The 22500-nt window shown below is 49.7% G+C and overlaps 1 protein-coding gene across 4 annotated transcripts in view; it reads left to right on the forward strand.

The window, feature by feature from the left end:
• Positions 1–22500, forward strand: part of Cul1 (cullin 1) — a 152115-nt gene that overhangs the window by 16448 nt on the left and 113167 nt on the right. For 2 of the 4 annotated variants that reach the window (XM_068387093.1, XM_068387094.1), the window contains exons 2-3: positions 10415–10573; positions 19276–19365. In XM_068387093.1, coding sequence (XP_068243194.1) covers positions 10418–10573; positions 19276–19365 — 246 coding nt within the window. In that variant the 5' untranslated portion in view covers positions 10415–10417. The remainder of the gene's footprint in view (positions 1–10414; positions 10574–19275; positions 19366–22500) is intronic. The other 2 variants (XM_068387095.1, XM_068387096.1) reach the window with 1 other exon arrangement.

Below are 22500 nucleotides of genomic sequence, written 5' to 3' on the forward strand. Positions count from 1 at the left end.
GCGCATAGGTTATCGAGCGTCTCCTGAGGAAGGAAGGCTATTCAGCTAGAACGGCCAAAAGGATGTCGGGATATCTGAGGCGTTCATCGGTAGCGGTGTACCAGGCTAGGTGGACCACCTTTACGAAGTGGGCTAGGTGGACCACCTTTACGAAGTGGTGCTCCTCCAGAAACATCAAGCTGTTGAGGGCCTCTATTCCGGACATTGCGGACTTCCTGGTACATCTCAGGGATGAAGTCGGCATGTCTATCCCGGCCATCAAAGGAGTCCGTGCAGCTTTAGGACAAGTCTTCCTACTGAAGGGCATCGATCTGGGTTCCTCGAGACATATCTCGATGCTCATCAAGAGCTTAGAACAAGCATGTCCCCCTCAAGCCGTCAGGGTGCCGCAGGGGGATGTGGCGAGGGTCCTGAAGATGTTAAGTAAACCCCCGTTCGAACCCCTGAAAGACATAGTGGACATGGACCTCACCCTCAATACTGTCTTCCTGTTGGGACTGGCATCAGCTAAGCGAGTGGGTGAGATTCACGGGCTGTCTTACGAGGTCTCACACGCGAAGGGTTGGGGTGAGATTTCCCTCAAGTTCGTCCTGACTTTTGTGGCTAAGACCCAGAATCCAGCAGTTTGGGATCCCAAGTTTAAGGGTTTCTCAATACCAGCAATTCCTCGTTCATGCAATCCGGAGGACTTGAGTTTGTGTCCTGTCAGAGCCATAAGGAAATACTTGGAGAGGACTTCTAATCTCCGTCCTGGTATCAAGAGCCTTTTTGTCTCCACAGGTACAGTGAAAAAGCCGGTTTCGAAGAACACTATCTCCTTCTGGCTAAGACAGGTGATTATCAGGGCCTATAGCAGTGCGGGCGTTCCCCTGCTGGGAAAACCCAGGCCCCATGACATTAGGGGTCTAAGTACCTCCCTAGCTTTCGAAAGGAACATGGCAGTGGCGCAGATCCTAAGAGCAGGCACCTGGTCTAACCGGTCTACCTTCAACGCACTACCAGAAGGAATGCTCAAGAAAGTCCCTAGATGGGTTCTCTATAGGAACAGTCATCTCCGCGCTCCAAGCGATTTAACGGTGTAGCCCCAGGTACAATCGTGGGTAGTAAGACCAAGAGACACAGGTTCGTTTCCTTAAGATTCCCCTTGTTCTTCCTTCCCCCTCTTTCCCCTGGAGATAGACTCAGGTAGAGCCTGCACAAGACCTCAAGTCACAACATCATCAAAGGACACGTCTCCGAGGAATTCTTGCACAGGTGAGTTACTTAAGACACTAACATGAGCTCTTTGTGTAGTTTTCTCCTACGTTTCGTTTTCTGACCGTCTCTGAACCTAGCCCCCTATCTAGGTTCCATTGCATCCTGCTTAGCTAGATCTAGGGGCCAAGAAGGACACTCCCACCTCCTAAAGTGTAAGTCTCCTAAGGAAGTAGTTCGAGGTAAGTTTCCGTGTTGGAACAAATCACAAATTTTAAGTAATTTGTATTTTTCCTAACATACTTACCTCGAACTACTTTTGGGTAATGGCCCGCCCTTCCGTCCCCGGGTGTCTTCTTGACCCTTTAAGTAATTAAACAACCAAGAACTTACTGAGAGTCGAGACCCAAGCTAAGCACGCTCCCTGACCTGGGACTAGCCTCAGGGCACGTATCCTTCCGCCTGAGGTTAGCCTTCACAGAAAACGGAAGTAGGGTAAACTACACAAAACTCTGGTCGGATGAGAGGAGATTTCCAGGTACTCCTAAGAAAGTAGTTTGAGGTAAGTATGTTAGGAAAAATACAAATTACTTAAAATTTGTGATATTTCTGTGAAAGATAGGTTCTTTCTGTGGAGTTACTATGTAACATGTTTTAAGAACTTGTGGGCAAAGTTTTGATCCTGTGCATATGAATTTACCTAATGGTGAATAAAGGCAGGTTTGGATTTATTGTTTATTTTAAATTAATGGTTCAGTCTTGCAGCACTGAGAAATCTGGATGTACATGCTGATGTTATAGTTCTCAAAACTGATTGACTTTGCAGTTCATTATCTTCTCCCCCGGCTACTAAGTCTAGACATAAGTTTACCTTTTTCAACCAAGACATGAGCTATTTTTTTCATTATAGCATCATGGGTTTGAGTGAAGAAACTGGGTGCCTTATACCTAAGAAAATTCTGCTCTTTGTACCATAGTGATTTTTATTAATTTCAGTGTTGCTGTAGTTTTAAATGAATATTTGTTCCGTAACTGAATACAAACCACGCTATTTACATGGGGTAATTACTTCGGCGCAGCCGATGACGAGCCATAAAGTTTTAACGAGGGTTTCCTACCACACCGCTAGTTAGCGGGGGGGGGGGGGTAGAGAGGGGTAGCTAGCTACCCCTCCCCCCTCACACACACCAGCAATTAACTCTCTTTACTTTTGGCTCGGAGAGACGACAGACCTGTCAGCGCTCTCCTCTTTGTTGACTGCCATAATTTGGTTTGCTTTTTCTTTTCAGTAGTGTATGAAGTTGGCCTCTATTACTCCTTATGCGTACGTACCCTGGACTTCCCGGCCGCCCCTGCAGGACCTTTATGTCGGCCGTGGAAATGGATCCTCACTCCTTATGCCCTCAGTGTAGGGGCCAACGGTGTGATAGTTCTAATTTGTGCATTGAGTGTAGGGAGTGGTCTACCTCCCAGTGGGAGAGGTTTGGCCGGCGACGTAAGAAGGCTAAAAGGGATCTTTCTCCTTCCGAGGTTTCTCAGAAGAGAGAAAATCCAAAGTCTTCTTCCGCCGCCCATTCCTCCTCCGAAGCTCCCGCTCGGGCGGCCTCTTCCGAGAGGCCGGCGAGTGGTAGCGTAGACCATAATGTTGTTGATGTCATTAACCGATCCCGTGGTGAGGGAGAGGTCGTTGCCTCCCATAGCGAGGCGGCTGCCCCTCCCCCCTCGGAGGAGGTATTTGTTTCTAACAATGATCTTTTTCAGCTTTGGGCTTCCTTGGGGCTACAGGGTTCACCCTCCAAGGAAGCCCTGTTTGACATGATCAAACGGGGTGCGGCTGCCGAACAATCGTCAACCTCAGCGGAGATGGATCCTCTGTCTGTGGTTGACGTTGTTGTGTCGGAAACATCCCGTGGGTCTGGCCAAACTCCCGTTCCTGTGGCTGCGGTAGCAGAAGGCTCTGTCTCCCCCTCCGAACATACTTCGAGGGAGGAGCTTAGTCCCACGGTCTCTCCTTCCGTTGAGACTCCCTCTCGGGGGAGTTCTCTGGTAGAGACGCTTCTTCAGAGGCCCATTGATGGTCAGCCTGCTGGTCCCACGGCCCCTCGTGGGTGTATAAGGCAGAAGGCTCGTCCTCCCCTTCGCTGTAGAGGCCTTCCTTCCCCCTTCAAAGGGGTTAGGAGGCGCATCTTCGGCTCGTCGTCACCACAGTCCTCTGCGGAAGAGACAACTCGCCGTTCTCCTGACCTGCCTGCTACCAACCTTGACCCCTCCAGGGACCGTTCGCGATCCCCGTCGGAGGATGGTCGTCCTTCGTGACAATGTGAGCTGTCGGCCATCGCGCCCCCGCCCACGCGGGTGCGTGCGCGCGCGATTTTCCAGCTTTGCACCCTCTCGCGCGCGCGACCCTGATCTGGGTCCGTCACACGAGCCCCAGTGCGATCGCCGACAGGCGGATTCTTCCTTTTCTCGTTCCCCTCCCCACAAGCGCAGACCAGCGCGCTTGCCAGAGGGGAAACGCTCCTCGGACAGGTCTAGGGATTCTTCTCTTACAGCCCTGCAGGCGAACCCTCGTTTGTCGACTCCTCTTAGGGATCCCCTTCCCTCCAGAGGGAGTGTCTGACAGCGCTGCTGTCAGTCAACAGCCCTGGTTCGACACCCTACTCAGAGCTCTCGTGCGGGCGATTAAGCCAGCCCTCTCTGATTCGGGTCGCGAGCCAGCGGCAGCTTCCTCCCCCCTGAAGAGGAAGAGAGGAGTCTCTCCCGTGGATCCTCCTCCGAGGCCTGTGCTGTCCCCGCGTAGATCCTTGCGCAAGGCTCCTACTCCCCCTCAGACTTTCTCGCCCTCCCCTGCGAAGGAGGATTACCCCTCCTCAGGGGAGTCGGTTGAGCAGGAATACTCCCCCATCGCACCAATGGGGGACGTTCCTCCTCTTCCCGAGAGGTCTCCTCGTCCCGAGGTGGAGAAGGACCTGCCCCCTTCGCTTCTAGAGTCCTGCATCCCGCCCAGGAGGGAACCTTAGGACTCTAAAATTGTCTGCTAGGATCAGACAGGAACAGCCCAGAGCCGTCGAGGATGCCCACGTTTCCCCCCAGGTAGAGCCTCTGGGGTCCGGAGACTTCGCTGCAAGTCCGACAGGAGGCGAGCACCAGGAGTCAGAACACGCGTTCTGGTAAGTCCTGACACTCATGAGGAACCTTAATGGGATTCAAGACCCTGAGGTCACCTCGTGAAGGTAAGGACACGGTCCTGGATCGCGTCTACGGCACTCAGAAGCCCTCTAGGGCCAGCGCAGCATTGCCCTGGTCCCAAGGGATGAAGAGCGCCAGAGACAAGATCGAGGGCCAGTTCGCAGAGCTTGCCTCCTCCAGCAGATCCAGTGCCGGGAATAAGCTCCTCCCTCCTCCTCATGTCCATCAGAGGAGGTACTTTGAAATCCTCGAGGAGTCTTCGCTGAGCCTTCCCTTACATCACTCCGTGGAAGGACTCACATGGAGAGTCCCTCTTGAGAGACTCTCCAACCGGCACGTATCCTTCTCAGCCACTGAGATCCAAAGCCAGGAGAAGGTCATCAAGTGCGCCATGCAGGCCACTTCATGGCTCGACATCTGGCTGGGGTCTCTGGGCATCCTGGTGAGGTCCGAGGACCTCTCCAAGGAAAGCGCTGGAAACCTTTCTCCTCTCGGGCACTCGGACCATCGAGTTCCTGTCCCACCAAGTCTCGAGCTTGTGGACCAACACGATCCTCAAGCGCCGGGACGGTGTTGCCGAGAGTTTCCACCATAAGGTTCCCAGCGCCGAGTCGAGCAGGCTCAGACTCTTCCATCCTCGGTAAGAGCTTGTTTGAGCCTAAGGACGTGGAGCTCTCTGCCGAGAGGTGGAGGAAATCCAACCAGGATTCCCTCATCCATAGGGCCCTGACATCGAGGCCCTACAAGCCTCCGGCGGTTCAGCAGCCCCGTCCCGTCAAGGATACGAAGAAGACTACCGTAGCAGCGAAGCGCAAGGTGTCTAAGCCCTTTCCTGCCAAGGGCAGGAGGGGAAAGAAGTCCTCCAGGGGAGGCAAGAACACTAGAGGCTCCGGTCGAGGCCGGACGCGCTAGGGTTGGCAATCCCCCTGCGTGTCCACCAGTGGGGGGATGCCTGCAGAGTTGCACAGCAAGGTGGCAGCAACTCGGGGCGGATGCCTGGACGGTCTCCGTGATATCCCTAGGGTATCGTGTCCCGTTCACAGCATCTCTCCCTCCCCTGACAGCGAATCCAGTGTCGTTGAGCTCTTTTTGCCATGGGATCGGCAAAAGGGCAGGACCTTCGGGCCGAAGTCCAGACCATGTTGGAGAAGGACGCTCTCCATGAGGTCGTGGGGAGGTCGTGGACGGGTCCCCAGGCTTCTACAGTCGACTCTCTAGTGAGAAAGGCGTCTGGAGGCTGGAGACCAGTCATCGACCTCTCGACACTGAACGGGTTTGTCAAGCAGACTCCGTTCAGTATGGAGACGGCAGACACGGTCAGACTTGCAGTGAGACTACGAGACTTCATGTGCACACTGGATCTGAAGGACGCGTACTTCCAGATCCCAATCCATCCGTCTTCAAGGAAGTACCTGAGATTTTGCCTAGACAACAAGATCTACCAGTTCAAGGTGCTGTGTTTTGGTCTCTCCACAGCGCCTCAGGTGTTCACCAGAGTCTTCACCATCATCTCTTTATGGGCTCATAGGATCGGCATCCGTCTCCTTCGTTACCTGGACGACTGGCTGATCCTGGCAGACTCGGAGGCATCCCTTCTTCGCCACCGAGACAAGCTCCTCGAAGTTTGCCAGGATCTGGGGATCGTGGTAAACCTCGAGAAGTCCTCTCTGCAGCCCTCTCAGAAACTGGTATATCTAGGCATGATCATAGACACCAATCTCCACAAAGCCTTCCCATCAGACGAAAGGATAGCAAGGCTGAGGAAGGTTGCGAAATCTTTCCTCAATCGAGAAGAACTCCCTGCCCAATCGTGGCTTTGTCTCCTCGGCCACCTCTCCTCTCTGACCCGTCTCGTCCCCAACAGTTGCCTCAGGATGAGATCCCTTCAGTGGCGACTGAAGTCTCGGTGGAGTCAGGGACTCGACTCCCCGGACATCCTGATCCCCATGGGATCTGCGGAACGAGCGGACCTCAGGTGGTGGGTGGCAGACGAGAACCTGCGAAAGGGAGTGGATCTTCTCGTCTCTACCCCGGATTTGATGCTGTTTTCGGACGCATCAAACAAGGGGTGGGGTGCCCACGTTCTGAACCACAGGGCCTCAGGCCTGTGGTCAGAATCAGAAAAGTACCTTCACATAAACCTGCTGGAGATGAAGGCCGTTTTCCTGGCCCTTCAAAAGTTCCACCAAGTCCTGGCGGGCCACTCCGTGGTGGTGATGAGCGACAACACCACGGTGGTGGCTTACATCAACAAGCAGGGAGGTACCTTTTCGGAACAGCTGTCCCATCTTGCAGTAGAGATCCTGAGATGGTCTGAAGTCCACTCGATATCACTTGCGGCTCGCTTCATTCCAGGCAAGAGGAATGTGCTCGCCGACAGTCTGATCAGAGCGACGCCTTCGCTTCGACTTCACGTCTGGAGACTATCCAGCATCTCCTCAAAGAGAGAGGATTTTCGCAACAAGTTGCGGAAAGGATGTCTGGCCACCTGCGCAGGTCATCCGCAGGAGTCTACCAGGCGAAGTGGCGAGTTTTCTGTGGTTGGTGCCGTGGAAGGGGTATCTCTCCCCTCGATGCCACTTTACCAGCAATAGCGGAGTTCCTTGTGTATCTGCGGGAAGAAATGCGCCTTTCAGTCTCGGCAGTGAATGGCATGGACATTTCCTCCTCGCTGGAACTGTCTCTTCTCATACGGAGTTACGAACTTACCTGCCCTCAGTCGGAAGTGAGACCTCCTCCTTGGAACGTGGTTCGAGTCCTCAGGTCTCTTAAGAGGCCTCCCTACGAACCATTACGCTAGGCTTCTGATCGCCACCTTACCTGGAAGACGGTGTTCCTGCTTGCTTTGGCCTCGGCCAAGCGAGTCAGCGAACTGCATGGTCTCTCCTACGACGTCGCCCATTCAAGGGGATGGGGGGAGGTAACGTTCGGCTTCGTCCCTGAGTTTGGTGTTAAGACTCAGAACCCGGGAGTGCCGGACCCTAGGTTCGACTTTCCAGGTCTCGAGTCTTCGTTCTGTAATAGATGACCCAGACCATCTCCTACTGTGCCCAGTCAGGAGTCTGAGGTTGTATCTTAACCCTGGATAGGTACGCTCCTCGGACACCCCTTTAAGGGTATACTCGGTCGCGAGTGTCCCCGACTCCGAAAAAAATTCAGGAAAAATTTAGTTATGCATCAATCTGTATTGTTTGACTTGCTAAAAATACTTCAAAGAATGCTAAAAACTACTGAAAATATAAATGATACCCATCTACAAAATAACTATTTATTGGAAATATATTAAAAATTTAAGTATACAAAAAAAAGACGACGTAAATATTCACAAAAAAATAGAAATATACATATACACATAAATCCCTTTAGGGACACCTTCTTAGATGGCAAAGCAACAGCGTGTAATTGCTGGAAATGAGTTGGACCCATAGAAGTCAAGATCTGAAATGAGAAAAAAAGGTTAACTTTTTTTTGGCCAAAAATATTTGTCCAAATTTCATGAATTTTTTTGGGTATCCAAATGAAATAGGAAGAGGCTAATTTTTTTTATAGAATAAACTCATATTATCCTAGAACAGAAATACATAATAAAATGTGCACTAAGATGTAATTTACTGTTATATCAGTCATTTTTTGACAGCCTAGTTTCACAATGTAAATTTCTTATGAAAATCATTGTATCTCCTATAAATATGATATTTATGCATTAAAATATACCAAAATATCACGAATTCTATACAGAACAAGAATATATAGAGATATGCCAACTTACCTTTCGGGTATGTCAACAAAATGGCCGCAGACCGCAACAACTCTTACAGCCCAATCTACCACTTGAAATGAAGAATGGGGTTGCAAACTCCATATTATCATCAACATCTCTTTTTAACTCCATTAGAAGTGTGTTGATGACATCCATGCCGAGGGAATACTGCCTGCTGGCCATTATTGAAGATAAGTTCAAAATAAATAGAAAAAAATCAAATTTGCAAAAAATAAAAAAAATTCAGAAATTAGCATTTGAGGAAAAATGGACCTCATGGCAATATATGGCATCTAAGCCAAAACCAATGTCATGCAAGTGGTAGACACACCATCCATCCACACTTTCCAACTATAAAGAACTAAACAAGTATCAACACTGTTCGACAATTTATAATTATGTAATAACTTTGCTGTTTGATCACTTACCCCTATAAAGGTATGTCAGGGTCGAGGTCGACCCCTGGGGGGGTAAAAAAAACGGGGAAGGAGGGAAGTTAGACGAAAATCAGTCCTAAAGCAGACAATGGCATGTAGACTAGTCACCCCTTGCAGGTCGATCACTTCCATATTCGAGACAGCTGATGATTTATGGGGAAAAAACAGGTTTTGAAAATGCTGTAGGGGTCGCATACAACCCATCATACCTTTCCAGGGTTAAGAACAGCTGCAGTCCGCCCCCAGGTGCGAGCCTTGTTTGTTAGCACCGAGGAAACGAAGAGGAGGGTCACCAGGAATACCATCTCGGCCTGGATCCGCAAGGTGATCCACCTGGCCTTGAGTTCTGACCCTCCTCTGTCACAGCGCCCTAGGGGGCATGATGTCAGGGGCGTGGCTACGTCCCTGGCCTTCAACAAGAACTTTTCGGTGACGCAGGTCCTGCAAGCTGGGGTGTGGAAGCGTCAGACCACCTTCACGGCCCACTACCTGCAAGACATGACACACAGAAGGCTCGATACGTTTTCTATCGGCCCTGTGGTGGCTGCATAACAGCTGGTCTAACCTCAGGCTCCTAATTGGACAAGTAGCAGAGGGTTGAGGGCATTGTTACCTGGTTTTAGTCTGTGTGAATGAAAAGATCTGTCTGGCCCTTTTCTTTTCTTCATCCTCTCCTCCCTTGGAGAAAAACAGCATCCTGGGTCCTTTGCACAGCTGACCTCGAACCTCTGCAGGTAAGCCATGCTTCCTTGTGTTCCTAGTATTAAGTTGTAATACTGTCATGTCCCCATACCCTGACGAGGTGGTATTGGGTAAGCCTAGCCTAGATTTCCTTCCAAAGAACTCCAGGTCAACTTCCTAGGACGTATCGCTGCTCACCTTCACACACGACTTACTTAGGCCGCAGCAGCCCCTCAGCTGTCTGCGAGGCGCAGGGGCCCCAACCCTTGAGTTGCTTTATGAACTCGGATTTGGGGCCCCCGGGCAAGCCAAAGCCAGTATGGCAGGGGACTTACCTCCCTTCCTAAGGGTTAAGTCACCCCATGTAAATAGCGTGGTTTGTATTCAGTTACGGAACAAATGACAAATTCGCAGATAATTTGTATTTTTCCTAACGATAAAAACCTTAGCTATTTACAGTTATGGGCCCGCCAGCCCTGTCCCCCAAGATAAGTCCTACCTCTAAGTAAAGTGAGTTAATTGCCGGTGTGTGTGAGGGGGGAGGGGTAGCTAGTTACCCCTCCCTACCCCCCCACTAACTAGCGGTGGGGTAGGAAACCCTCGTTAAAACTTTATGGCTCGTCATCGGCTGCGCCGAAGTAATTACCCCATGTAAATAGCTAAGGTTTGTATTGTTAGGAAAAATACAAATTATCTACGAATTTGTCATATTCTTCAGATGAGTTACCACAAAGTTCAAGTGCGTTTGGTTTGTTTTTTTGTATACTTGATGTATGATTTCAGAAGAAATTATGTGCAATGGGTGAATTGTGGCTTTAATTGGCAAAGTTTCATTTTTGATCAGATATATTAGTTGCATTAGACACACACAAGGTTTTAGAACATCTAGATTAGGTAAGATTTACACTGATAAATCTCAAAATTAGGTAAGGTTTACAGTGTTAAAAGTCGAAGTGGAGGTTTTTATACAGTACTTGTGTTATGTATGTTAAAGTTAACAATTTAGTGTATATTATGTGGAAGAAATTTGAAGATTGGTTGGACCTTTAGATAAAAATAATACAGATTGGCTCCAGAGGAAGGTGAATACTGTATATTGCTGTACTACATCTTCTGAAAATGCAATTATTATATTGATTTTTTTCTCTTTCAGAAAATGTCAGGCCAGCGTAGTGGCTTAGGGGCTGGCACAAGTAGCAGTGGTGCAACTGGGAGCAACTCCAACAGTAATGCAACAAGTAGCAATCCGCATGGGTTGAAACAGATCGACCTTGATCAGATATGGGGTGATCTAAGACAGGGAATAGAACAAGTGAGTGATCTCTTTCGTCTATTTTTTCTTTTCAGTTACTTAATATTATTCTTTGTTCCGTAATTGGAATACAAACCACGCTATTTAAAAGGGATATTACTTTAGGCGTAGCTGAAATGACGAGCCATTAGTTAGAGTGGGGTAGGAAGGGTAGCTTGCTACCACTCCCCCTCACACACCTGTGATTGAGCTCACTTTGCTTCAAAGGGAGAAAAACCCAAGGCTTCTTCTTCCGTCGCCCAAACCTCCTCCGAAGCTCCTAATCGGTCGGTCTCTTTCGAGAGACCGTCGAGTAATAGCGTAGACTAATTTATTTCTGACTAACCTCGGGTCTCGAGAGATGAGGTTGCTTCCCCGAGCGAAGCAGCACCCCCTCTCCCCCGGGGGAGGCCTTGTCACTAACCTCCGTGTTTCAGATTTGGTCCTCCTTGGGCTCACAGGTTCGCCCTCCAAGGAGGCATTGCTTGATTTCATCCGCATGGGTGCTTCTGTCAAGCAATCTTCGTCACCGTCAGAGGTAGATCCCCTGGCACTTGTCGACGTTGTTGTGTCAGAGGTGTCTCATGGTGACATCACCCATCTCCTCAGCCACTCCAAACTCTAGTGTAGCTGCGGACTTAGTTTCCCCCGTTCCTGACCATCATCCGAGGGGGAAACTAAGTTCATCATCGGTCTCTCCTGCTAATGTTTCTCTCCCTCGGGGGAGATCATTTACAGAGACTCCTCATCGGAGGACTGCTGACGGTCAGCTTGCTGATCCAACGGCCCCCAGAGGGCGCATCCATTGGAAGGCTCACCTTCCTCTTCGCCTTAGAGGCCTTCCTTCACCTGCGGTGAGGAGGCACCTATTTGGTTCAACGTCTTCAATGCAGTCCCCCGCAGAGGAGCCTCTAGACCAATCATCCATCACTGCACCTGCAACCAGTCTTGTGACTTCGGTCCTGGACCTCTCTGCAAATTGTTTGCGATCTCCTTCGGTGGATGGACGATCTTTTGAAGGACATGTCGTCCATCCATCCGACAGACCTGCCGACTTTCCATCGGCGTTCCTGTATGAGCCTAATAAAGCTTCTCCAAGGTGACCTATTGCATGCCATCACTCGCTCTGCGCACCATGCGCCCAAAGGGCAGCAGCCTCACGAGCTTACGCGCCATCATGATCTTCAGCGCTCTCCTGCGCGCCAACGTTCACCTGCGCACCCTGCGCAAACACGCACAGGGTTGCCTACGCGCCAGCACGCCACAGCGCACTTGCGCTCTCCTGCGCCTACCCACCTTACGCCCACCCGCCCACAATCTCCTTCATGCCAAATTTCTCCTGCGCAACAGCGCTCTCCCATGCGCCAGCACTCTCCGGCATGCCGACATGTGGGCCCCACATCACCTGCCCATCCGCAATCTCCTGTGCGGCAACCAACGCGCCAGCCAAAACCAGCTCGCCATCACTTCTGCGCGCAAGTTTGTAGGTGAGGCGACAACCTTGTTGCCCTCACCTGCGATCACCTGCGAGCCTGCTCTCACCTGCACGCTATCTTTTACCTGCGCGCGCGCTCTCTCTCCTACATACGCGTGCCAACACACTCCCGCGCGCCCATCATTATTCTCCTGTGGGCGCGCTTTCTCCTACGGATGCGTGCCAACCGTCTTTCTCGTGTGAGCGCCATTATTCTCCCTAGTGCGAGCGCCATTATTCTCCCTCGCGCAGACGCCATTATTCTCCCTCGCGCGGGCGCCATTATTCTCCTACGGACGCGTGCCAACAGTCTTTCTCGTGTGAGCGCCATTATTCTCCCTAGTGCGAGCGCCATTATTCTCCCTCGCGCAGACGCCATTATTCTCCCTTGCGCGGGCGCCATTATTCTCCCTTGCGCGGGCGCCATTATTCTCCCTCGCACGGGCGCCATTATTCTCCCTCGCGCGGGCGCCATTATTCTCCCTCGCGCGGGCGCCATTATTCTCCCTCGCGCGGGCGCCATTATTCTCCCTCGCGCGGGCGCCATTATTCTCCCTCGCGCGGGCGCCATTATTCTCCCTCGCGCGGGCGCCATTATTCTCCCTCGCGCGGGCGCCATTATTCTCCCTCGCGCGGGCGCCATTATTCTCCCTCGCGCGGGCGCCATTATTCTCCCTCGCGCGGGCGCCATTATTCTCCCGCGCGCGGGCGCCCGTGTCCTCCCTCGCGCGAGGGCCCGTGTCCTCCCTCGCGCGAGGGCCCGTGTCCTCCCTCGCGCGAGGGCCCGTGTCCTCCCTCGCGCGAGGGCCCGTGTCCTCCCTCGCGCGAGGGCCCGTGTCCTCCCTCGCGCGAGCGCCCGTGTCCTCCCTCGCGCGAGGGCCCGTGTCCTCCCTCGCGCGAGGGCCCGTGTCCTCCCTCGCGCGAGGGCCCGTGTCCTCCCTCGCGCGAGGGCCCGTGTCCTCCCTCGCGCGAGCGCCCGTGTCCTCCCTCGCGCGAGGGCCCGTGTCCTCCCTCGCGCGAGCGCCCGTGTCCTCCCTCGCGCGAGCGCCCGTGTCCTGCCTCGCGCGAGCGCCCGTGTCCTGCCTCGCGCGAGCGCCCGTGTCCTGCCTCGCGCGAGCGCCCGTGTCCTGCCTCGCGCGAGCGCCCGTGTCCTGCCTCGCGCGAGCGCCCGTGTCCTGCCTCGCGCGAGCGCCCGAGGCCTGCCTCGCGCGAGACTGCTGAACTACGCACGGCAAGGTCGCCATCGCCTCATCCCTCCCCGTAAGCGCATACCACCGCTCATTGTGGAAGAAGGGAAACATCTAGAGGGGTCTAGGATCCCAAAGTCACCACAGGCGAACTCAGCAATGATGGGGACTCCTCCCAGGGATCCTTCAATTCCTGTCCCTTCCAGGGGTATGTCTGATAGCGCATCTGTCAGCCAACAGCCCTGGTTCGGTGCACTGATCAGCGCCGTAACGCAGGCTTTCAAGCTTGTCTTCTCTGAATCTGGACGCAGATCCATGGCTTCTTCTACCCCTTTGAAGAGAAAAAGAGGAGTTCCAGAAGCAGTCACTTCCCCAAGGGCGAAACTGACTCCACGCAGACCTTCGAGGCAGATTCCTTCCTTTCATCAGACTGCCTCTCCTTCCTTTCGGACGAAGATTTCCCGTCCCCAGGGGAATCACGCTAGGAGAGACTTTCCCCCATCGCACCAATGGGGGAAACCTCTCCTTGCGCCGAGGGGTCTACTGAGTCGGGGATTGAAAGGAACATGCCACCCTCGTCAATGTTGGAGTCCTACATCCTTCCCAGGAAGGAATCTAAGGACTCTGAAACATTGCCGAAGTCCTCTACTAGGACTAGGATGGAGCCAGCTAGCCACTCGGGGAACGTCCACGACTCACCCCAAGAAGAGCCTTTGGGGACATAAGGAGACCTTGCTGCAAGTCCTACAACAGGAGGAGACCAGCAAGAGTCAGAACATGCGTTTTGGCAAGTTCTGACTCTAATGAGGTCTCTCAATGGGTTTTCCGACCCAGAGATCTCTCCTTGAGAGGGCAAGGACACGGTCTTGGACCGTGTCTTTGGTACTCAGAAACCCTCCAAGACCAGTGCAGCACTGCCCTGGTCTCAAGGGGTTAAGAGTACCAGGGACAAGATCTCCCTACACCTCTCCGAGATGTCCTCCTCCAACCGTTCCTGTGCCACCAACAAGCTCCTCCCACCTCCTCGCATACAGCAGAGGAGGTACTTCTAGATCCTGGAGGAGCCTTGTTAGCTCTTCCTCTTCACCACTCGCTGGAGGAGCTAACCAGGGGCGTCCCTCTTGAGAGACTCGCCAACCAGCAGGTCTCGTTCTCGGCAGCCGAGATCCTCAACCAGGAGAAAATTGCGAAGTGTGCTATGCAAGCCACTTCGTGGCTTTATATCTGGTTGGGACCTTAGGTATCCTGATACGTTCTGAGGATTTCTCCAAAGAACGTACCAGGAAAGCTATGGAAACCTTCCTTCTCTCAGGTACTCGCACGATCGAGTTTCTGGCCCACCAAGTCTCGAACTTGTGGGCAAATACCATCCTGAAACGTCGGGATGCACTAGTTGAGAGATTCCATCAGAAGGTCCCTAGCACTGAAATCAATAAGCTCAGACATTCCTCCCTAGAGGGATCCGTCTTGTTCGTGCCTAAGGATGTGGAACATGCTGCTGAGAGGTGGAGGAAGTCTCATCAAGACTCCCTCCTTCATAGGGCTTTACTAATATCCAAGCCCTATAAGACCCCAGCACCACAGCAGTTCCGTCCAGTCAAAACCAATAAGACGACAACAGCAGCAGAGACCTTGGTGTCTAAGCCCTTTCCTGTCAAATGAAAGGCAAAAAGTTCTCCAGGGGAGGCAAGAATCCTAGAGGGAGCAGCCGAGGACGCAAACGCTAGGATAGGCAGTCCCCCTGCATGTCCACCAGTGGGAGGATGCCTACAAAGTTGCTCAAATAGGTGGAAGCAACTTTGGGCCGATTCCTGGACAATCTCCGTGATCAGTCTAGGATATCGCGTCTCGTTCATAACATCTCTACCTCCACTGACGATGAATCCAGTGTCATTAAAATCCCTTGCCATGAGACTGCCCAGACCCTGTTGAAGAAGGGCGCTCTCCAAGAGTTCCTCGATGGATCTCCAGGCTTCTTCAGTCGACTCTTTCTTGTAAAGATTGCGTCTGGAGGCTGGAGACCAGTCGTCGACCTCTCAGCTCTGAACTAGTTTGTCAAACAAACTCCGTTCAGCATGGAGACGGCGGACACGGTCAGACTAGCAGTAAGACCGCAAGACTTCATGTGCATACTGGTCCTAAAGGACACGTACTTCCGGGTCCCAGTCCATACGTCTTCAAGGAAGTACTTAAGATTCAGCCTAGACAACAGAAAGTACCAGTTCAAGGTGCTGTGCTTCGGTCTCTCCACAGCACCACAAGTCTTCACCAGAGTGTTCACCCTATTATCATCTTGGGCACACAGGATTGGCATCCGTCTCCTCCGTTATCTGGACGACTGGTTAATCCTAGCAGACTCGGTGTCAACCCTTCTTCAATGCCGAGACAAACTTCTGAGACTTTGCCAAGATCTGGGGATCATGGTAAATCTCGAAGTCTTCACTGCTTCCCACTCAAAGACTGGTATACCTAGGCATGATTATAGACACCAATCTCCACAAGGCCTTCCCATCAGACGACAGGATAGCAAGGCTGAGGAAGGTCACAAGACCTTTTCTCAGATAAGAAGAACTTCCAGCCCAATCGTGGTTACGTCTCCTCGGTCACATTTCATCGCTGGCCCGTCTAGTTCCCAATGGTCGCCTCAGGATGAGATCCCTCCAGTGGCGACAAGTCCAGGTGGAATCAAGCGTACGACTCCCCTGACATCCAGATCCCCATGGGACCTGCGGAACTGACTTACCTCCAGTGGTGGGTGGCAGATGAGAACCTACAAAAAGGAGTGGATCTTCTCGTTGTCCCCCCGAATTTAATGCTGTTTTCGGACGCTTCAAAAAAAAGGGTGGGGGGCTCACGTGCTGCACCACATGATCTCAGACCTCTGGTCAGAGTCAGAAAAGTAACTCCACATAAATCTCCTAGAGATGAAGGCCGTCTTTCTAGCCCTTCAACAGTTCCAACAGTACCTGAAAAGTCATTCTGTGGTGGTGATGAGCGACAACACCACAGCAGGGGCCTACATCAACAAACAAGGAAGTACTTTTTCGCAGCAACTATCCCATCTAGCAGTAGAGATACTGAGATGGGCCGAAATCTACTCGATACCACTGTCGGCACGCTTCATTCCGGGCAAAAGGAATGTGCTCGCCGACAACCTGAGCAGAACATCTCAGATAGTGAGTACCGAGTGGTCTTTAGATCATTTAGTAGCCAACAAAGTCCAGACCTTGTGGGGTTCTCCGACTGTGGACCTCTTCACAACGGCCCTGAACTTCAGGCTCCCGCTGTACTGTTCCCCAGTCCCAGACCCCAAGGCTGTCTGGCAAGATGCTTTCCAACAACGGTGGGACAACATCGACGTTTACGCCTTTCCCCCGTTTTGTCTGATGAGGAGGGTACTCAACAAGACCAGAACATCGATCATTCGTTCAATGACCTTCATAGCTCCGCTATGGCATCACGCGGAATGGTTCCTGGACCTTCTGCAACTCCTAACGGAGCCACCAAGAGAACTCCTTCCACGACACAATCTACACAAACAACCACAGTCCAACATCTTCCACAAAGCCGTAGGTTCACTACGGCTTCACGCCTGGAGACTATCCAGCATCTCCTCTCTGAGAGAGGATTTTTGCAACAAGTTGCGATCAGGATGTCTGGACACCTGCGAAAGTCATCAGCAGCAGTCTACCAGACAAAGTGGGAAGTCTTCTATGGTTGGTGTCGTGGAAGGGGTATCTCTCCACTCGATGCCACCATTCCAACAATAGCGGAGTTCCTTGTGTATTTGCATGAAGAAATGCGGCTTTCAGTCTCGGCAGTGAAAGGCTATCGCTCAGCCTTAAGTCTCACTTTCAGGCTGAAAGGAATGGACATTTCCTCATTGCTAGAACTTTCTCTACTCATACGTAGTTATGAACTTACCTGCCCTCAGTCGGAAGTGAGACCTTCCCCATGGAACGTGGTTCGAGCTCTCAGGTCTCTTAAGAGACATCCCTATGAACCATTACGCCAGGCATCAGATCACCACCTAACCTGGAAGACGGTATTCCTGCTAGCTTTGGCCTCGGCCAAGCGAGTCAGCAAGCTTCATGGTCTCTTGTATGACATCGCCCATTCAAGGGGATGGGGGGGAAGTAACGTTCAGCTTCGTCCCTGAGTTTATTGCTAAGACTCAGAATCCAGGAGTAGCGGATCCTCGATTCGACTCCTTCCGGATTTCTAGTCTCAGTACTGTAACAGATGACCCAGACCATCTTTTACTATGCCCAGTATGGAGCTTGAGGCTGTACCTCAAAAGAACAGCCGCTGCCCGTCCTCGTGTGCCAGCACTATTCGTCAGCACAGGAAGGACTAAGAGGAGGGTCACCATGAACACCATCTCTGCATGGATTCGCAGGGTCATTGACCTGGCTCTGAATCCAGACCCTCCTCCGTCACGTCGCCCCAGAGCACATGATGTCAGGGGCATAGCTACGTCCCTGGCTTTCAAAAGAAATTTTTCAGTGCCGCAGGTTCTTCAAGTTGGGGTGTGGAAACGTCAAACAACGTTCACATCCCACTACCTGCAAGACGTGACCCACAAGAGACTCGATACGTTCTCTATTGGTCCTGTGGTGGCTACACAACAGCTGGTTTAAAACCTCAAGCTCTTTATTGGACAGTTAGCAGAAGGTTGAGGCCATTGTTTCCCGGTTTTAGTCTGCATGAATGAAAAGGTTTGACTGGCCCTTATTCTTTTCTTCATCATCCCCTCTCTTGGAGAAAGCAGCATCCTGGGTTCTCTGCACAGCTGACCTCAAACCACTGCAGGTAAACCATGCTCTCTTGTGTTACTAGTATTAACATTAATACTGTTACGTTCCCATACCCTGACAAGGTGGTATTGGGAAAATCCTAGTCCACAAGTTTCCATCTAAAGAACTTCAGAACAACTTTCTAGGACGAGTCACACTTCATACCTTCACACGCAGCTTGCGTAGGCCGTAGACCTTGTGTAGCAAGGTTCTAGCGAGGTGCAGGGACTCCTTATTTCTTGAGTGCTTACACACTCAAATAAGGAGTCCCCGGGCAAAGCCAAAAGCCAGACTGGCTGGGACATTCACCCTTCCTAATGGGTGAGTCACCCCTATTAAATAGCGTGGTTTGTACAATATTCCAGTTATGGAACAAATGACAAATTTGTAGATAATTTGTATTTTTCCTAACTATTCAAACCTTAGCTATTTAACCAAACTTGCCAACCAGCCCTATCCCCATTGAAGTCCTACCTCCAAGCAAAGTGAGCTCAAGCACAGGTGTGTGAGAGGGGGGGGGGACTAGCAAGCTACCCTCCCCTACCCCCGCTAACTAGCGGTGTGGGTAGTAAACCCTCGTTAAAAATTAATGGCTCGTCATTTCAGCTACGCTGAAAGTAACACCCCTATTAAATAGCTAAGGTTTGTATAGTTAAGAAAAATACAAATTATCTATGAATTTGTCATTTTTATTCACACGCTAAAAATTAATTTGAACATTTTGTTTTTTTTTATATATATATATATATATATATATATATATATATATATATATATATATATATATATGTATATATATATATATATATATATATATATATATATATATATATATATATATATATATATATATATATATATATATATATATATATATATATATATATATATATATATATATATATATATATATATATATATATAGATAGATAGATAGATAGATAGATAGATAGATATAGAAATAGGGAGGAATCGGTTATACAGTACCTGAGAAGGGTTACTTTGATTAAAAAATATTTAAGCAAATCGTGTGGTAAATACAGTACTATTATAGTGCAGTACTGTTCTGTGTCGATATCAACTCAAAAGTTGGTTTGACATTTTTTATTTTTTGAAGTTTTGATGCAATGAAAATGTTCATAAAAATTTGATGCAAAGAAAATGTTCATAAAACTTTGATGCAAAGAAAATGTTCATAAAAATTTGATGCAATGAAAATGTTTATAAAAATTTGTGGATATTATAATGAAAACTTATTTTAAGTAGTTATTTTCATTTCAGGTCTACAATAGTCAAGAAATGTCAAGACCTCGGTACATGACGCTATATACTCATGTGTATAATTATTGCACATCGGTAAGTAAAACTAGTCTTTATTTGTTTATATTGGTTGCTGATGCCCCTGTATGCTAGAAATATAATTACAGTATGTAAACTTGTGTTTCTTCCTACACGAATGCAAACCTTCGTCCTGTGATTAAAGTATGTTTTCAATGAAGCTGGAAACTCGGTTGTTAAAATTTGTAACAAGGTGTCAGCAGTTATTGGTGGGTGGGGCAGAACCCTTGCCTCACGAGTAGTCACTTTGACTTCAGCCTCAGAGTTGAACAGATGTTTTCTCGGTGCAACAAAACTAGGTTTTCTATATTTTGATTTTTCTTTCCAGTTTGGTGATTGTAAATATGAATAGAGACACCACATGTGGGCATGCGGTCCATCCCTTGTGTTGAGATTCGTAGATGTGGAGCGTACAGTTGAACCTCACAATAATAGACTATTAGGGGAGAAAGGTGTCTATTTCCACTGATAGTCCATTGCATCCATAATATGTCTTGTGAAGCATAGAATTAAGCAAAGTCTTACGAAATTGCATTGGCTATAAGCCTAATATACAGTATATGCCCAACATGTGGGTACCATCAAAATGAGCAGCTGATATTAACATGCTTGAAAACTTTTGGATGATCCAATTAACGAATGTAAATTGAATTAAACAAACAAAAACAAAGTACACAATATAATTAAGGATTGTAAAATGAAACTCGAGAACATAATTACTTCAATCTTGGTCCCTATCAAAACAAACTAAATACAATGTTGGAAAACACTAGTATGTAATCTGGGAACCACTACTTCTACTTTCCCTACTACTATTAAAGTCAAAGAATATTTGAAAATAACATAAAAGAATACTTTATTTGTCGATATATAAGTAAATGTAAATTTTGCATGTATTCATGCATAAAACTACATTTAGATTGGAGGTAATAAAAGGCTAATTTTAGGTAATTTCATAGCTGTAGTATAAACTACTAAATCTTGAAACCATCTGTGTAGGCCTATAAGCTAGGTTTGGTTATGTAAAAATGTTATGACACACATGATTTTACTTGATGTATGCTTACAAACTTGAAACAAAATTAGTTTTTAGTAAATTGTATGAAAACTTTTCTTGTTAATTATAAGATTATTTGAATACTTTGGAAAATATGTTAAGAATACTTCCTATTTATAGACGTGTGCATGTCATTGATAGTGGTACAGTACCATGAATTGGCTAACGATGGTTATTTGCTTTCAGCTGGGCTCTAATATGTAATTGTTCCCGTACTAACAAGCCTGAAGTTATTTATTTGGATTATCTTTCGGCGAAGCTGAAAGGTAGCCATTAGACTCAAAGTGCGAGGTGGCATCTCTGCGGTCAAGCAGTTAGGCTGGGGGTGGCCGGGGAGTACCCAGCCACCTCTATATTTACTCTCGCAGTTGTGAGGTACGTCACTTTTTCTTTTGGCTCGGTAGAGATCGGACGTGTCCTCTCTCTCCTCAGGCTGTCATTTGACTTATTGATATTCTTTTTCTTTTTAGGTGTGCGTGTTTTCTCTTCGATCGCCTTCATGCAAACCTGTCCAAGGTGCGAGGGTGCTTAGTGCGATACCTTCATGTCATCGTTGGAGACCGACCCGCTCTCTGTGTCCTTTGTGCAGAGGGCATCGCTGCGAGCAGGGTTCACCCTACGCATAGTGTAGGGAGTGGCCTGCCTTCCAAAGGGAGAAATTTGGATGGCATAGGAAGAAGGCGGCCAAGCGCGACTTTTCTCCCTTGGGCGAAGAAAGTACGGTCTTCCTCGTCCCGCACCCCCAATTCTCTTTCAAAAGCTCCTTCTCACTCGGGCTCTTCCGAAGGATGATCGAGTAGGATCGCAGACCGACTAACTCCTTGGCAACCCCAGGATACTTGGGGGTTGTTGCTTGCCCTAGAGGAGCATGGTCACCTCAAGCCGCCGGAGCCGTTCTCCCTTTCAGATATTCTGCAGATGTAGCTAACCTTAGGGATTTCGGGACCTCCTTCAAAGGAAGGACTCTTCTCCAGAGCCGTCAACATCTCACGTACTGGAACTGCGCAAAGTTCATCTGTTGCCTTCTCTGGACCTTCCACGCGCGGATTAGGTGATCGCTCGTGTTCGCCTTTCCAACGGCCTCTTACTGATGACGACCCCACCCGCCAATCTGAGACCTTGTCCTGTAACCTCCAACCCTCTGTTTCTTCCTACAGTAACCCGCTGGTTGCAGGTGTTGATCTTCCGGGGACCGGCACTCCTACCACCAGTAGTGCGAAAGGACGAGCATTTGCCATCGCCTCGCGCTTCTGGACACACTTCCCCTGATCGCTGTTCACGACGATCGGAAGATCTGATGGATCGTAGGTCATCATAATTCGAATGCTCTTCACGTTCTAGAGCTTTGCACTCACGAGACCTCTGGTCTCAATGCTCTCCTTGGAGGCATTCCTCTGCATGAGGAGAAGTCTCGCGAACCCATTCTGCATGATCACGAGCACAGTCAAGACCTAGGTCCAGATGCTCGCAATCTAGATCTCTACAATATAGATCATGAGAACGGCGGTCGCGCTCGCGAGGACGACGCTCCTGTTAATTAGGGTTATACTCAAGAGAAGGGATGTGGTCATCAGTAAATTCCACATACAAGTGCCGAAGGTGGAAGTCTCAGTTGAGGAACTCCACCCTTGAGGATTCTTCTCTTTTCGTCCCAGAGGAGATAGAGATAGGTGCTGAGCGATGGAGGAAATCGTCAAATGATTCTCTCCTCCATAGGGCCATGACATCGAGGCCCTATGGTAGACCTTCCCAGTCATCTCGTACTCAGCAAGTACCTCCCTCTTTTCACCCTTCAACTTCTAGGTCCTCAAGACCTACAAAAGTGTCCATCCAAAGACCAGAAAGGGACCAAGTCCTTTGAGGAAAAAAGGGAGGAAAGGGAAGTGGCCGAGGTGGTCACTCCCACCAGGAATGGCATTCCTCTTTATCTACCACCTGTGGTAGAGGTGGCAGCTTCACGGGTGCAGAACCCTAGACGGTCGAAGTGATCGATGTAAGGTATCGCGTCCTGTCCATTCAATATCTCACTCCTCTGACTCGGGATACAGTGCATCTAAGCTTCTATGCGAAGGGATCTGCAATGGAGCTGGCCCTCA

Source organism: Palaemon carinicauda, chromosome 14 (assembly GCF_036898095.1).
Source record: "Palaemon carinicauda isolate YSFRI2023 chromosome 14, ASM3689809v2, whole genome shotgun sequence".
In the NCBI taxonomy this organism is placed as follows: domain Eukaryota; kingdom Metazoa; phylum Arthropoda; class Malacostraca; order Decapoda; family Palaemonidae; genus Palaemon; species Palaemon carinicauda.